This window comes from Eptesicus fuscus, chromosome 16 (genome assembly GCF_027574615.1).
Source record: "Eptesicus fuscus isolate TK198812 chromosome 16, DD_ASM_mEF_20220401, whole genome shotgun sequence".
Classification (NCBI taxonomy): Eukaryota; Metazoa; Chordata; class Mammalia; order Chiroptera; family Vespertilionidae; genus Eptesicus; species Eptesicus fuscus.
Genome location: NC_072488.1, coordinates 59,564,418 through 59,580,752, shown reverse-complemented (window position 1 = coordinate 59,580,752; position 16,335 = coordinate 59,564,418). Strand labels below are relative to the sequence as shown.

General features: G+C 52.7%; 1 protein-coding gene across 3 annotated transcripts in view; it reads left to right on the top strand.

The window, feature by feature from the left end:
- Window positions 1-16,335, top strand: part of FAM178B (family with sequence similarity 178 member B) — a 109,019-nt gene that overhangs the window by 16,142 nt on the left and 76,542 nt on the right. The window contains exons 2-6 of one of the 3 annotated variants that reach the window (XM_054727997.1): window positions 5,197-5,266; window positions 5,664-6,157; window positions 7,037-7,098; window positions 10,944-11,051; window positions 15,566-15,718. In XM_054727997.1, the coding sequence (XP_054583972.1) occupies window positions 5,221-5,266; window positions 5,664-6,157; window positions 7,037-7,098; window positions 10,944-11,051; window positions 15,566-15,718 (863 nt within the window). In that variant the 5' untranslated portion in view covers window positions 5,197-5,220. The remainder of the gene's footprint in view (window positions 1-5,196; window positions 5,267-5,663; window positions 6,158-7,036; window positions 7,099-10,943; window positions 11,052-15,565; window positions 15,719-16,335) is intronic. The other 2 variants (XM_028132719.2, XM_054727998.1) reach the window with 2 other exon arrangements.

Sequence of the window (16,335 nt, the reverse complement as noted above, 5' to 3'; positions counted from 1 at the left end):
TGCTCCCTTTCTGTACCCCTGATTCTATTACATTCACCAGTTTATTCCGTTAATCAAATTTTTTATTCATTTGATTTTTAGATTCACTTGTTGATAGATATGTATTTGTTGTCACTTTGTTGTTCATAATTTTTTATCTTTACCTTTTTTTTCTTCTTCCTCTTCTTAAAGAATACCCTTTAGCATTTTATATAATCCTGGTTTGGTGATGATGAACTCCTTTAGCTTTTTCTTGTCTGTGAAGCACTTTATCTGACCTTCAATTCTAAATGATAGCTTTGCTGGGTAGAGTAATCTTGGTTGTAGGTTCTTGCTATTCATCACTTTGAATATTTCTTGCCACTCCTTTCTGGCCTGCATAGTTTCTGTTAAGAAATCAGCTGACAGTCATATGGGTGCTCCCTTGTAGGTAACTAACTTTTTTTCTCTTGCTGCTTTTAAGATTCTCTCTTTGTCTTTTGCCCTTGGCATTTTAATTATGATGTGTCTTGGTGTGGTCCTCTTTGGATTTCTCTTGTTTGGGGTTATCTGCACTTCTTGGACTTGTAAGTCTATTTCTTTCACCAGGTAAGGGAAGTTTTCTGTCATTATTTCTTCAAATAGATTTTTTTTTAAATTTCTTTATTGATTAAGGTGTCACATATTTGTCCTCATCCCCCCATTCCCATCCCACACCCCTCCCCACGGATGCCCCAACCCCCTGTTGAACTTAACCATTTGTTAGGCTCATATGCATGCACACAAGTCCTTTGGTTGATCTCTCCCCCCTCCCCCCAACCTCCCCTATCCTCCCTCTGATGCCCGATAGTCCGATCGATGCCTCCTTGTTTCTGGGTCTGTTCTTGTTCATCAGTCTATGTTGTTTATCATTTCCCCTAGATGAGCAAGATCATGTGTCACTAGAGATATAAGAACTGAATGTGAGACGAGCAATAATAGTTATGCTGACAGGCAAATGAATCAGTCTGTAGTGAGTTTCTTTCTGGACCAACAGTTCTTTTGAGACCCAATATCAATGTCCACCAGTTCCTTATGTGTACATGTCGGCACTGACCCCTCAGCTCTGGATGGTGGATAAGTGGTGGTAATGCAGGTCCGACTCCCTCTGGTTTGGTCTCGGCCAGACCCAGGGGCACGGCTTCACCCGGATCCAGGGGTACACGGCCTCACCCGGACCCGGGATCCAGCTTCACCTGGACCCATGGGCGCGAGGCCTCACCCGGACCCAGGGATGCGTGGCCTCACCCGGACCCGGGACCCAGCCTCACCCGGATCCAGGGGCTCACGGCCTCACCCGGATCAGGATCCAGCTTCACCTGGACCCAGGGGCGCGTGGCCTCTCCCAGACCCAGGTGCGTGCGGCCTCACCCGGACCCGGGACCCAGCCTCACCCGGATCCAGGGGTACACGGCCTCACCCAGACCCGGGATCCAGCTTCACCTGAACCCATGGGCGCGTGGCCTCACCCGGACCCGGGACCCAGCCTCACCCGGATCCAGGGGCTCACGGCCTCACCCGGACCAGGATCCAGCTTCACCCGGACCCAGGGGCGCGTGGCCTCTCCCAGACCCAGGGGCGCATGGCCTCACCCGGACCCAGGGGCACGTGGCCTCACCCGGACCCAGGTGCGCGCGGCCTCACCTGGACCCGGGACCCAGCCTCACCTGGATCCAGTGGCTCATGGCCTCACCCGGACCAGGATCCAGCTTCACCCGGACCCAGGGGCACGTGGCCTCACCCCGGACCCAGGGGCGCGTGGCCTCGCCCGGGCCCGGGACCCAGCCTCATCCGGATCCAGGGGCACACGGCCTCACCCGGACCCGGGATCTAGCTTCACCCGGACCCAGGGGCGCGTGGCCTCACCCTTCAAATAGATTTTTAATATCTTGCTCTCTCTCTTCTTCTGGCACCCCCATAATTCAGATGTTGGTACACTTGAAGTTGTCCCAGAGGCTCCTTACACTGTCTTCATATTTTTAGATTCTTTTTTCTTTTTGCTCTTCCGGTTGGGTGTTTTTTGCTTCCTCATATTTCAAATCTTTGATTTGATTCTTGGGATCCTCTAGTCTACTGTTGAATCTCTGTATATTATTATTTATTTCAGTCAGTGTTTGCTTAATTTCTGACTGGTCCTTTTCCTTTTCTTGTTTTTTTGTTTTTTGTTTTTTTCTTGGCATTCTCACTAAGATCCTTGAAGGCCTCATTAAGTTCCTCAGATGTTTCTAGAAGATTCTTGAGTCACCTTATAATTGTGGTTTTGAACTCTATATCTAGTAGTTTGCTTTCCTCCATTTCTTTCATTTGTGACATGTTTCTTTGTCTCCGCATATTGGCTGCTTCCCTGTGTTGATAGAGTGGCCTTGTGTGGTAGGTGTCCTATAGGGCCCAGTGGCTTAGCCTCCCCAGTTACCTGAGGTGGACACTCTTGGTGCACCCCTTTGTGGGCTGTGTGCACAGTCTTGTTGTAGTTTAGCCTTGATTGTTGTTGGTATCGCTCGGAGGAATTGACCTCCTGGCCAATTGCTGTGAGGACCAGCTGTGTCAATAATGGAAGAACTGCTGTGTAGGAGACACCCTAATGGGGCAGGACTTGCTTCAGTGGGGCTTTGGTGCTCACTTAAGTCTGCCCCTTGAGTGTGTCGCTTATGGATGTGAAGAGTTGTAATCTGATATGGTCTCACACTGACCACAGGGTACACTGGCTCTTGGATCTCCAAGGAGGTGCAAAGTCAGCCACTGCCTGAGGCCACCCAGCAGGAGTTGCAGAGAGATAATGCAGATTCCTCTTCTTTGTATAGAGTTTGGAAGTGCCCAGATGAGGCCCACCTGTGAAGCAAGGCAGGCTGCTGCTGCCAGGCCTTGGGCCTTCTTTTGGAAGCTTTGGGGCTCTCTGACCCAACTGCAGTTTGACTGGTTTTAGGCTGAGAAAGGACAGGCCATTCATATGCAAAAGCCACTGTGCACAGCTTGGGTGGGGTTGTAAATTGGGTGGGGCAGGGTTTCAGGGAATCATCAGGGCAGAACAAACAGCAATAGCTGCCAGTAAGCCCTGCATCCGAGAGGTCCCCGCGTCTCCGTGTCCTGCACCCCTACGCAGGAACAATGATCACTGTGAGCACCTCTGAGAGAAAGCCGCCCTCGCATTCTGGCCTGATGCCAGACAGTCCAGTTTCTCCCCGTATGAGTCTGAGTCCCCAGAGTCTCACCCAGAACTGTAGTTCAGAGCAATCAGGAGCTTAAAACAACAACAACAACAGTGCACCTGGTTGCCAGCCCGTCCACAAGCACCTCCACACCTCCGTACCTCCTACCAATCTCAATGCGCCTTTTTCTTTCCTCCTAGTTGTAGAACTTCTAGTCCAGTGATGGCGAACCACTGACACGCGTAGCCATTTCTGTTGACACATGGCCGCTGAGGCGGCTGCATGCCGAGGATGAAACATTTGCCGCTCCTGAGGATGAAACATTTGCGAAATAATGTTTTTTCCTCAAAGTGACACACTACCCGAGTTATGCTCAGTTTTTTGGTGAAGTTTGACACACCAAGCTCAAAAGGTTGCCCATCACTGTTCTATTCAGTCAGCTTTCCTGCGGTTCTTGATGCAGTTGTTTTGTCTTTTAGTTGTTGTTTTGATGTGGTTGTGAGAGGCAGCAAGTACAGGTGTTTACCTATGCCTGCATCTTGGTTCTCCCCTAGCCTTCACTTCTTGATTATGTGGAGCCTGACCATCAGCCAGGGGTGAAAGCTGGCAGTCTTCTCAAGTATTTCCTGAGCATGCATCAGCCCTGGGCTCACATGCGGCCTTCTAGACTCTGGCTTATGTGGAAGTCTTTCAGATTCTTTATTCTTCCTTCCTCTCAGCCTCTTCCTTTTCAGGCTGTTCAGTCTCTCTGATGCTTGCCCCATCTATTATCTCTTGCCCCAGCTGGCTGTAGCTAGTAGATCCGTATTTAAACACTTTTGACAAATGCTAGCCAGGAGGCCACTTCAGCCCTGAGAAAGTTCTGAAGGGGGTAAAAAAAAAAAAGTCAAGGCCATGAACTGATCCATCAGGGAGCCACTAGACAGACAGGTCAAAACACACACCAATAATTCTTTAAGATTGTTTGTACCCACCCCCCCTCCAGCACCAGAAAACCATACCAGGAACACAGTCCCAGGTCTGCCTCTGAGCTGGAATGATTGGCGGGTACCTTCAAAAGCCAGATTGTAATCTTTCTGAAATTTAGCAGCTCCTTTTTTCATGAAGCATTCCCCTGGCTGCAGTTAGTTTTTCATTAGGTTCCGAAGTTGTGTACATATTGGTTCTGACAGTTATTGCCAGCTTACTTGTTGCTTTTGTGAAGGGACAGGACAGATTTGGGGGGGTTCCCTGCTCTCAGATATGGACATTTTTACAGTTATTTTTATATTGATAGATTGCCCTCTAAAAAGAATAATCCATCTTATAGTGCTAACTAACAGCCATGCATGTCAACATTTGTTACAATTTTTTTAAATTTTCTGATTATTATTGAATAATACTTCACTGTCATATTGATTTCAATTTATTGCAATATTGTTGAGTTTGAACCCTTATTGATTTAGTGTTTGTTTTTCTGTAAACTGTTGATTTTTTTGACCATTAGGCTCTTAAGCTTGTTCAGGCATTAGCTTTTCACCTGCATTTTCATTTACCTGAGCCTGGGCTTGATGTATGAGAGACGTCTGTGTAAATGGCATGGTCCATCTTTGCTGGGGACAGGCAGCCCCTAATACTGGAGGAGGCTTGTTGGACCAGACCCGGGGTCTGTTTAAATCATTCATTCATTCATTCATTCATTCACTAAATCATTCATGCACCGAGCCCTACTGAGTACTAGGCCTGTGTTGGTGCTGGGACAGTCATGCCCCACCCCTTGTGGGCAAAGAGCTGGACAGGGGTGACATCAAAGCAAGGTGCTCAAGATGTCATCTCAGAACACGATTTTCCTGCTGAGCCATGCTAGTTTTCATTTTCTGCAGGTGCTTAAAAAGTTGATGTCCTTACACTTGCCCATCACATCCTTGAAAAGAGAGGCCAGATTGAGCCCCCATCAACTCAGCAACTTGATCTTTGTGGTGCATGTGCTTAGTCCCTGGGTGAGCTGGGCCCCAGAACATGAGCTTTCTTCTGGAGGTCCCCCTCCCCTCCCCTGACCAGCGGTTCCTTCCAGGACAGAACTCCCAGAAGCTTCCAGATGGCCAGGTCCCAGAAGACTGTGCCAGCCCTTCCTCAGACTGAAGGTAGGTGTCTCTCACCTGCAGAGGTAGAGCTCTCCTGAGGTTTGGGGCCACAAGGGAGTGGAAAACCCATGGCTGAGGTTTCTCCTTGCATCATTTTTAAAAATATGTTATTACTGATTTTAGAGTGAGAGGAAGAAAGAGAGAGAGAGACAGACAGACAGACAGACAGACAACTATCGGCTGCCTCTTGCACACCAGATCGAGCCCACAACCCTGGCATGTGGCCCAACAGGAATTGAATTGGCGACCTGGTGCACAGGGTAATGCTCAGCCAACTGAGCCACACCGGCCAGGGCCCCCCTTGCATCTTGCAATCCAGAGTTGCCCCCTCTCCTCACCCAGCATGGCGGGATGGTGGCAGTCAGGTGGGATACTGCAGTACTCATCCTGTCCACAGGGGTCCAGGCAGCTGCCGCAATCCCCATCCTTCTGCCCAACCTGAAGCACAGTGGCTTCGACCATCCCCTACGCCAGGGGGTCTGCCAGCCCACCCAGCGCCTCTGCAGCCCCAACTCAGCTCCAGCTCCCAACTTGTCGAAGAAGCCCAAGATGCAGGCCACAGGAGACATGCTCCCCGCCGACTGGAGCCCCCCGCGTGTCACGTTTCTGACCTCGAGGGCCACGAGGGATGTGGCTCCCACCCATTGGAGCCCCCCACATGTCACATTTCTGACTCCCTGGGCACCGAAATCTGGCAGGGGGGCCCTAGCCCGCAGGTGTGTGGGCACGGTGGGGCCTGAGGGCCTCAGGAGACTGGCCTGCTCGGTGCCCGTGGAGCTAGAGCAAGAGCCCCAGGCCTCGGGCCCCGTGGAGGACCTGGCCTCACGGGAGGAGCGGCTCTGGAGCACGGCAGGCCCCAGCCAGCAGGCTGCGGCGGGGACCGGCACTGGGGTAAGCAGTGGCCTCCTCTCCTCACTGCCCCTCTTTGATCACCTGCCTCTGTCACCACAGGCCACTTCTTTTGGCCACTCCTTGGCCATGCCCCAGCTGCCCTTTCACCACCGCCTTTGCACCGTCCCTCCTCAGCCCTAATCCCCCTCGGCTTGGGCTCCAAAGGCTAGGGTGCCCTCCCTTTATTTCCACTCCTCGCTCTTGCTGAAGGGTGGCTTGGCGGTGGGGCCTTTAAGGATGTGGTTGGGATGTGGCCGCAGAGAAGGACCTTGGAGCCGGGGCAGGGCTAATCAGGCGCAGAGGCTGGGCTGGCTGTGGTCCTGTGGATCTGGAGTCCTGAATGGACACTTCTGCGATGAGCTTCACCAGGGGAGCAAACTCCTGTTGCTAGGTAGACTGTGGGGACACGTAAGGAAATGTATTCTAAGAACAGAGATTCGGGTGTCTGACAGTCCAAGATTGTCAGTCACTGAAATGCCCACCACTGGGGAGCTGATGAGTTAGGTTCCGGCCACATATCGGGGGCGCCCTGAGAGTATTTCTGAAGTTATCCCTGTAGTATTGATATGGAATGACCCTCAAGGCGTACTGTTAAGTGCACCCAGTGCGTGCGGGGGGCCCAGGTGTGCTCCCCTCCGTGCTGAGAGGGCTCTGTGGCAGGTCTGTTTGCTTGCCTGTGCACAGAATCGCTCTGATAGCACGCCTGCGGGTAGGGCGTTTTACTGTACGCCCTCATGTTTTTTTATTTTTTAGTCAGATGAATGGGTTGCCTACTCAGAATAGTAAACAAGATAAAGAGCGTACTTTGGATTAAAATTTATCGTGTTTCCCTCTACTTTGTCTTTCTCTCTCTTCCCCATTCCATGTCCTGTTCTCCAGCTCACCGCTGAGGGCTCAGAAAGCTATGTCAACAGCTCAGATTACTTGCTGCAGGAGAAGAGGTGAGTGCAGGGAAGGGTCCATCACGGGCTGTCCATGTCTGTGGGCTTGGCAGTACCTTCACAGGGCTCACCCTCTGACTCAGATCAAATGCCTCCCAGGCTAAAGCCGCCCACCTCCCCCCCAGTGAGCCCCTCCCCTGCCCCCGCCCCAGTGCCCTGTGCTGAATTAATAACGAACACGGAGAACAGCAGCCAGGTCAGAGGAGGGCATGGCCAAGCAGAGAGCCCCAGAACGTCCACCCCCCTGCCCATTACAGAGCCCACGTCCCGGCTCCTCTTCCCATCCTGACTCTTCTCCCCAGGTCCTGCCAGTTTGGAGAAGCGGGGGAGCTGGTCTCTCCGTTCCCTTTCCTGTGTTAGAGGCAGAGAAGGCGCTGGTTCTGATGGGTGTGCAGCCTGCCTCCTGCCTCCCAGAGAGGCATCACTTCCCACTGCCGCTCTGCGCCAACCCTGACGCACGCTTTGCTCACTTTCCCATAGCACGCCATCTAGTTCACGTGTGCCGGCTCCTGGGGTTACAGTGAGCCTTATCTCACGAAGAAGTTCCTTTTAAAGGCCAAAGTGATGTCCCTTAGGGAGGCAGGGGTGGTGTTGGAGACACTGACTCTTTTGCACTGGGAGGTTCTCGCTCTGCACTGGGCCCTGACCAGTGCCGGGTGTACAGAGACCATGCAGCCCCTGCCCACCTGGGAATTAACACCCTGATTCTTTGTTCCCTGTGCCATCAAGCTGCTGTGGAGGGGGCTGGAAGAGTGGCACCTGGAGATCAGGAATGGCTCCTCAGAGGTGTCCTTGTCCTTGAACCTCAGAGGGTTAGAATATCTGGGAGGGCAGCGGAGGTGACCACACATATAGGTGGCCAGGACTGGGATTCTTGGTGCCAGAGTGGAGCTGCAGCCAAGCCGCGAACGGCAGCTGGGTCCTGAGAGGCCTCACGAACGCCAGATGGTCACCGGGGAGGTCTAGGCAGGTAGTGATGCGGTTGCCCGCATGTTTGAGAAAGAGCTCCGGATGCATCATGGAGGTGGATGGGAAGGGTGAGAGGAAGTAGGGCGACTGGTGATGAGAAGGGGCGCCTTTGTGGGAAAGAGGGGTTTAGAACTGGACCTGGGGCGTCCAACGGGCATGAGTACATTTAGCCAGACATCATCCAGTGAGTGGCTAGCTAGGGGGATCTGCACTCAAGACAGAGGCCCAGGCTGCAGGTACAAGTCTCAGAGCTAGAACCTATGGGCAGAGCCAGGGCAAGCCCTGGGAGGGGCAGGGCAAGGGCTGGGGAGTCAGGACTCCCTCAACAGCCCAGGGACAAGGACAGCCGAGGACAGAGAAGGCTGGAGCCGGTGAGGGAGGAGGGGCTCAGGCAATGTAATGGTTGGCAGCAGGGCCTGTGGTGGGGCCGGTTGGAAAGGGAAGTACAGGGGAACCTCAGTTCTCTAACTTAGTTTGTTCTGGAAGGCTGTTCGAGAAGTGATTTGTTCAAAAACCGAATCATTTTCCCCATTAGGAATATGTAAATTGAGCTCTGGTCGGTGTTGCTTGGTAGTTAGAACCGCGGCCCAAGCACCTAAGGGTCTTGGGTTTAATTCCTGGTCAAGGGCACATACTTGGGTTATAGGTTCAATCCCTGGCCCCCGTCAGGGCTCATGTGGGAGACAAGCAATTGATGTTCTCTCTCACATTGATGTTTCTCTCATTCACTTGCTCTCTCTCTCTCTCTCCCCCCTCTCTCTCTCTCTCTCCTCCCTCCCTCACTCCCTCCCTCTCTCCCACTATCTCTACAAAAAAAAAAAAAAACAAGAATGGAAAAATATCTTTAGTGTGAGGATTAACAAAACAAAACAAAAAATACTGTAAATTGAATTAATCCATTCCAGACCTCAAATGATTCCGTTTTTTTTTGTTTTTTTTTAATATATATTTTATTGATTTTTTACAGAGAGGAAGAGAGAGGGATAGAGAGTTAGAAACATCGATGAGAGAGAAACATCGATCAGCTGCCTCTTGCACACCCACCACTGGGGATGTGCCCGCAACCAAGGTACATGCCCTTGACCGGAATCGAACCCAGGACCCTTGAGTCCGAAGGCCGACGCTCTATCCACTGAGCCACACCGGTTTCGGAATTAACCTTTCTTATATACAGTGCACATCCAATATACTGTTTAATCTACAAATAAACACTTCTTTTCTTAAATTTATTGAACCACCCTCTACTAGCCTTAAATGAATTTTTCATATATCAATGCCTCGGAAATGCTATCACCAGCTAACTGCTTTTTGTTTATCTAAATCAACAAGTTTTTCTACCTTTTCAATGGCCTGTGATTGTTTTGTGAGCACTTTTACACCCTTAGCAACATTAGCACTCTTGGTGGCCTCTTTATGTTTTAAAACTGTGCTAATCTCTATTTTGCCAGCAACAAAAGCATTCTCTCCTGTGTTTGTGGCCTGAGAGATGCTTTTGGTCCGGCTGAGGCATCAGCTGGAAAGGGTTGTTAGGCCGAAAACTGAAGTTTGGGTCGACAACCAAGACATTTTTTTCTGTGAACAGCTTGGTTGGGAACGTTGGAGAATTGAGGTTTGACTGTGAAGTGCTCAGGGGCCGGTGGGGAAACGTGGCTGCAGGCCTCTGCGGCTGAGGCACAGGGAGCGGGAGGAAGGTCTGGAGGCCGCCCTTGGAGGCGGAGAGGCAGGAAGCGGCAGCCGTGGGCACGGGCTTCTCCTGGCCAGTGTGGCTGGGCGCAGGCGTGATGTGCTAAAAAGTGAGCAGATGCCAAAACAAGGTCCACTAATACAAGCACACGTTAGCCCAGCCGGCCTGGCTCGGTGGTTGAGCATCAACCTATGAACCAGGAGGTCAAGGCACCCCTTCCTGGTCAGGGCACAGGCCTGGGTTGTGGGCTCGATCCCCATTGCGGGGCTTGCAAGGAGGCAGCCCATCGATGATTCTCTCTCCCTCTTCCTTCCTCTCTGAAATCAATAAAAATATATTTAAAATAAAAATGAAAATTAAATAAAAGCACACTTTAAGTGTGTAGTGCAACACGTCTTCTTTTGTAATTTTTTTAGCCCTCACTGGAGGACATGCTTTTATTGATTTTAGAGAGAGAGGAAGGTTGCCCGACTGTTTCCTGCATCCACCTTGACGGGATTGAACCCACAGCCTGAGTATGTGCCCAGAGTGGGAATCAAACCTGTGACATTTCGGTCTACGCGACAGCGCTCCAACTAACTAAGCCACACTGGCCAGGGCAGAAATCGTCTCCTTTCAGGCCTGTCTGCTCCTCTCTGCACATTCAGAGACGATTCAGTCAATGCAGTGCAGTTCCGCCCCCCATAAAGGTAGAAGTTTTGGGGGTTTTTTGGTGTGTTTTTGTTGTGTGTGTTTTTGTTGTTTTGTGTTTTTTTTGTGTTTTTTTTTTTTTTGCAGAAAAGCAAGGAAGAATTCATTGATTGCAACAAAAATATACTTAGGAGAGTGAAACAAAGAAGGGCATAGAAGCCACAGGGGAGCCCAGGCTGGGCTGCCCGGCTCACTGGGAAGTCAGAGAAAAGGGGGCCTTGGAGGCAGGTCCAGGGGGTGAGCCTGGGAAGAGCTGCACACTGCTCCCCTGGTTGCAAGTTTCATGAGGTCCCTTAGAGATTAGGGGGTGCTTGTCTGTGGGGAAGGAGAGGGGAAAGCAGATAGCACGAGCGTGCTCCCTGGAGGGAGAGCGCCAAGATGGAAGTTTTTGAGGCGGGCATTTCGGCTGCCCGGCCCCTCCTTCTAGGTGTCCCTGCAGCCCAGTGACGGCTGGATGACCCTGAGGAACAGCACTGACCTGGTGGCTCTCATCTCCCTGCAGGGAACAGGCCCTGGAGCCGGAGCCGGGGGAGCTGCTCCTGCAAGACCCCGCTGATCATGACTCCTTGGATCTCCATGAGGAGGCCGTGCCTCTCACACCCGAGTACAGGTGGTGGGGGGCAGACATGGGAAGAGGGGGGGGGCTATAGGGAGGGGCACAGGTGGGGGTGGGCACCCAGGGGCACAGGGGGGCACTGGGGAGGGTACGAGGAGGAGCAGGCAGAGGTGGGGAGGATATGGGGGGAAGGACCCCTTCACCCACCTCTTCACGCAAAGGATTTAGTCCGTCACACTCTGGGTTTTGAACAATTTTAGCCTGTGATTTGTGTCCTTTATGAGTTCTCGGGTCGCCTTCCCTTAAACCCACATTCACTGAGAAATATTTATTCACCAGCTGTGTGTCAGGTCTAGTGCGGGCCTTTGAGGACACAGATCCAAAACGTGGCCTGCTCGGCCCCACTTGTCTGCCCACATTTATGGAACCTACTCTTGGGACGATAACTACACAAAACTGCAGCCTAAATGGAAACTGCCTTTAAAGGGGAGCATGCAGCCACATGGCACTGTCCCCTGTCCCCACTGGGGAAAGAAGGTGGCTTCTCTCCGTGCTGCCGTGCGGGGGACTCATCGGTGCCGGTCTCAGAGGAGAGGCCCAAGGACCACAACTGAATCCACCTTCAGGCTATCCCGTTGTGTTCATCCATGTGTCTGTCCATCCTTCCATCCATTCACCCATCCAGGCTCTGTAACAGACTCGGGACGCAGCGGGAACAAAGCCAGGCGGACATCTCTGCCCTCATATCACTTGCCTTTAGGGCAGGGAGACGAACAGTGAACCAGCTGGGTGAAGCCACGTGACAGGCGCTAATGAGAAAGGATAAACTGGGGAGGGGCATTGGGACTGTTGGGGGTGCTGGGAGGTTTGGGATGAGGGGTTGGGGAAGACCCCCCCCCCCGCCGAGCAGATGACTTTTATGCAGAGCCCTGGAAGAGGCGAGCGGTGTCAAGGAGAGACGGGGGACGGGGGGAGGGGAGTTAATTAATCAAAGGGGCCAGAAGGGTTTGGCCTGAGCTAACAGAAGGGAGTTGTCTGGGGTAAGACTAAGGGCTATGGGGTGGGGTGGGGTGGGATTGAGAGTTCTTTTGGGGGATCCAGAGGCAGGATCAAGGAGGCAGCTAGGATGCCATGTCTGGAAAGGCAAACTTGGGAGTTTCTATATACAAATGACATTTAAAGCCACAAAACTGGGTGAGATGACTTGGGGAGCCATTTATAAAGAGAAGACACGGGCCCAAGGCCCAACATAGAGGCCACGCTGACCTTGACAAGAGCAACTCTGGTGGGTGGCTTTGGGCAAACCTGATGGAACAGGTTCCTAGGAGAACAGGAGCAGAACAAAGAGAAAACTGGGCCGTAGCTGGAGGGGGGCGGGGAGTCAGGATAGATCTCTGTCTTGCCCTTCTTTCCTTTCTTCCTCCCGCCCTCCCTCCGGCTGCCGGAGGGGAGCCATCTCAGCCATGTGAGGGCGAAAGTTGGTCAGCACACCCCGACTGTGGCTGTCCAGGCTTTGCCTTTTCTTCTTTGTCAGTCCGCTCCTGAGGATATTTTCCCACTGGTTTTTAAGAGAGAGGGGAAGGTAGGGGAAAAGAAAGACACATTGATTGGTTGCCTCCCACACGCACCCCAACCGGGGCTAGGGATCGAACCTGCAACCCAGGTACATGTTCCTGACTGGTGCACAGGCCGACGCTCTAACCACGGAGCCACACCGGCCAGGGCAGGCTTTGCCTTTTCCTGAGTCTGAGTGCTGTTGTCCCGTGTTGGTTTGCAGTGGCAGGCGGAGTGTGCGTTCGGCACCCCCTTACTGAGGATGTTGAGCGAAAGCACACGGACTCCTCAGGGCCTCCACGTTATGCTTCTTGGCCAGAGGTTATTATGAGCGACACCTTGGTGGGCTGTTTGCTTTTTTCTGCAATTTTCTCGGTAACCAGTCACCTCAGGACTAGATCAGGGCTCAGCACACTTACTGGGAAGTGTGCAAACGGTAAATATTTCAGGCTCTGCAGGCCATTCAGTCTGTCTAAGGACTCAGCTCTGCTGTGTGGCGGAACGCCCCGCAGACATGTGAGTGGCTGTGCTGCCTTAAAGCCTCAGTCAGAACTGGCAGGCGGCACCGCAGACCTGGTAGAGGTTCGGGGTCCCTGCCCCCTGCCCGGTGCCAGTCCTCCCTATGCAGAGCCAAGTGGTCAGATGGGCTGAGCACTGCTCACGCGCTGCCCAGGGACCCTGAGGGAAGGGGCTGTGTGCTGAGCGTGGGAACGGAACCTCAGGGGTGGAGGCCTTGGTGGCGGCACAGGTGATGGAGCACTGCTCTCTCTGTGTTGGGGCCTCTGGATTTGGTTTCCAGGTTCCCCACTCGCTGGACAGATAGCCTTGGAATTGAACCTTTTAAAAATCCCTGCAGCAAGAAGCATTACTCTAGCTCTGCCTTCCTGCCATGGGCACTCAGGACTACAGAAGCCACGCTCGGATATGTTTAAGTCCTAGCAGGAAGGGAGTTATCTGGGCAACTGGTTTAAGACAGAAGGGGTTTCAGGCTTGGAAATCGCTGATACTTTTCTGGGCACGTGACATTTTCAAGCTGGACTTTGAGAAAGCCTTTGACAATAGCCACTTTGAGGTGGTGGTTTTGATGTGGGATCATTTTGACGGGACAGTTCAATTCTCTGCTTCAAAGAAAATGACTCCCTGATACACAAAGCCAGCAGCCTCTTCCCTCCCTGAGTCGGGTATGGCGTGTGGAGGAGCGTAGGTCTGGAGGGGGTGAGCTGAGGGGGGCCCGGTCTCCTCTGGCAGACAAGTCGCCTGTGACTCATAGAACCACAGTTGCCCTCAGAAGGGACCCTGAGCATCCTGAGCAGATCATCTGCTCGCACGCGAAGGACTGGCCAGTATTTAAATGGACGACGTCCTACATTCCTATTTCTTCAAGTTGAAAGACCTTGTGTGTGTGCTGGGGTGGGGGAGGGAGGACATTCCAACCACAACAGCATCCTTTATCCTCAGTTCTGGGCTGCACAGGAAGCCCTCGATTAGATGTGTGCGGGTCATCCCGGAACTCTGAATGACAGACAGATGTTAGAGTTAATATCACAAAAGTCCCTTTGAACAGTGGTTTGGGGACAAGGTTAAGACCTTTTTGTAGGTAAGCCTACTTCTTGCAGACTTTTAATAATTTATGCATTTTTTTAATTACAAAAGCAACTTTGAATATTCAAACAGCGAAGAGATTAATCTCAAATGGCAAAGAAATGAGTAAAACAGAAAATTGTTTTACCATCTGTGTGGCGGTTTTCCCAGGCTGCTTCCAGAGGCTGCAGGGTCAGAATCTCCCAGCGTGATGTCACCCCTTTGTGCTGTTCCACCCTCAGGGCAGCCTGCAATTCTGGTCATCCCCTGACCGTGGTCGCCTGGCACTGTGAGAGAGCTCACCTGGCCAGCAGCGGGCAGCCACCTCGCTCTCCGCCTCCAGTGCCAGCTGCTGTGTCCCAGATCCTAACGGGAGCCCCAAGTGCTACCCACTCCGAGCTCACAGCCTCAGCCCGGCTGGGACCCTGGGTGGGGGCAGTCCTCTGGGAGGGAGGGCATGCAGGACCGTAGCTGCTTTAATTTGTTGCTGTGACTGTTGTATGAAGTAAATAGGAAATGCCTCCTTTTTTCCAAATTCTGCTGCCCAGGACTGACCCTTGGTCATAGTTGCATGTACCAGATATTGGGGGTGGGGGGTGGGGTACTGCATGCATTCATGAGTGTGTGTATACCTACACACGCACACATGTGCACACACACTTTCTGTTCTGCAGCTTGCTCTTCCACCCGCATTGTGGTGCAGCCACCTCACTCCCAGGAACCATCCCACTGCCTCCCTTTCCCCATTCCCTCTTCATGCAGTGACGGGACTGACGTGTGTACCCTCCCGACATAGTTGGATGGTATCCCCTCTTCTTCTCCCTGCTCTCTGACCTACTCAGTCAGACTCACAGGGAAGGCGGGGCCTGGGCATCTGCATTTTAGCAGCTTCCCGGGGAGTCCTCCTGATCACGGAGCTTGAGGACCGCTGCCCGGAGGAAGAGCCTGGGCTCCTTCATGGCGAGGATGCCCTCCCTGACCCTGGCTGACCCAGGTCTGGGCTCTGGCCTGTCCACCTGCTGGAGGGCACTGGGAAGTGCAAGGGCACTGATTCATCCTCCAGCACCTGGCACTGCACATGGTGGGCGCTCCATGAACATTGGGACTGAAAAGAGCTGACGGGTGGGGCTGGGGTTGTCACCAGAGCCTCTAGCCCGTGGACTGAGGCTCACGGAGGGGTCAGGTGTACGACACAGTGAAAGAGGGGGCTCCTTAGTCCAGCGATCGCCAACCGGTGGTTCCCGGACCACTGGTGGTCCGTGAGGTCCGAAAGGTTGGTGACCGCTGCCTTAGTCTACATCTCAGGGGTTCTTCTCCGTCAGCAGGTGGCGCTGTCCCCCTGGTTCAGTTCCACCCCCCTCCCCTCAGCTCCCCAGGCCCCAGCTGCAGACCAGGTGTGCCTGCTGACCGGCTCTCCCACCCTTGCTTGCCAGGACGCTGGTGGAGAGGTGCTCCGTGTCCCTGGAGGTCATCCCCTCAGTCCATCCAGGAGAGGCCGTGTTTCTACCCAGGCATCACCCCCTGCCTTGCGACCTGGACTCTTCGCACCTGGAGCCCCATAACCACCTGGAAAGGCTGTTCCTCAGGTAAGAGTCTGTGCGGCATGACCGGGCCCCTCCCCATGGAGCCCCTGATTAGGACCACCCCAAAGGAGGCAATCCAAAGCCGTGTTTTGGCCCATTTGGAGGTGTCGACTTTTAGAGATGTAGATGAAAGCCACAGTGTCTTAACAATATTTAATTTTTAAATCTTACATTTCAGTAAATATTAGCCTGTGTATTTATGTACTCATATTGCCTTTCCCCCTCACACCTGAGCTTCATCAAACAGCCTTAATCACAGTCATCCTACAGGCCTTTGGAGTTATGTCTCCACCAGCACTGGAGCCACTTCTGGGCCAGCTAGCAGTTTCCAGAGCATGCGCCGTCGCTGCCAGCCACTCCCGAGGCCCTGCGTCAGTCTGTGTGCGCTAACGCTGGGAGTGTGTCCGGCCAGGAGGCACTGTGTGTAATGTCAGGACAGCTTGTTCCTCTTCCCTGGGAAGGAAGTTCACGATCGTTATCACATAAGCACTGACTATGTTGCTTTTTAAGGCTTAAAAAAAACTTCATGACAGTAACATGCAATACTTGCAATTGTGAGTTCATACACGGAAGAAAGAGAGAGCCGCAGGACGCAGTGCGCAGCCATCCCTGGGTGCGGT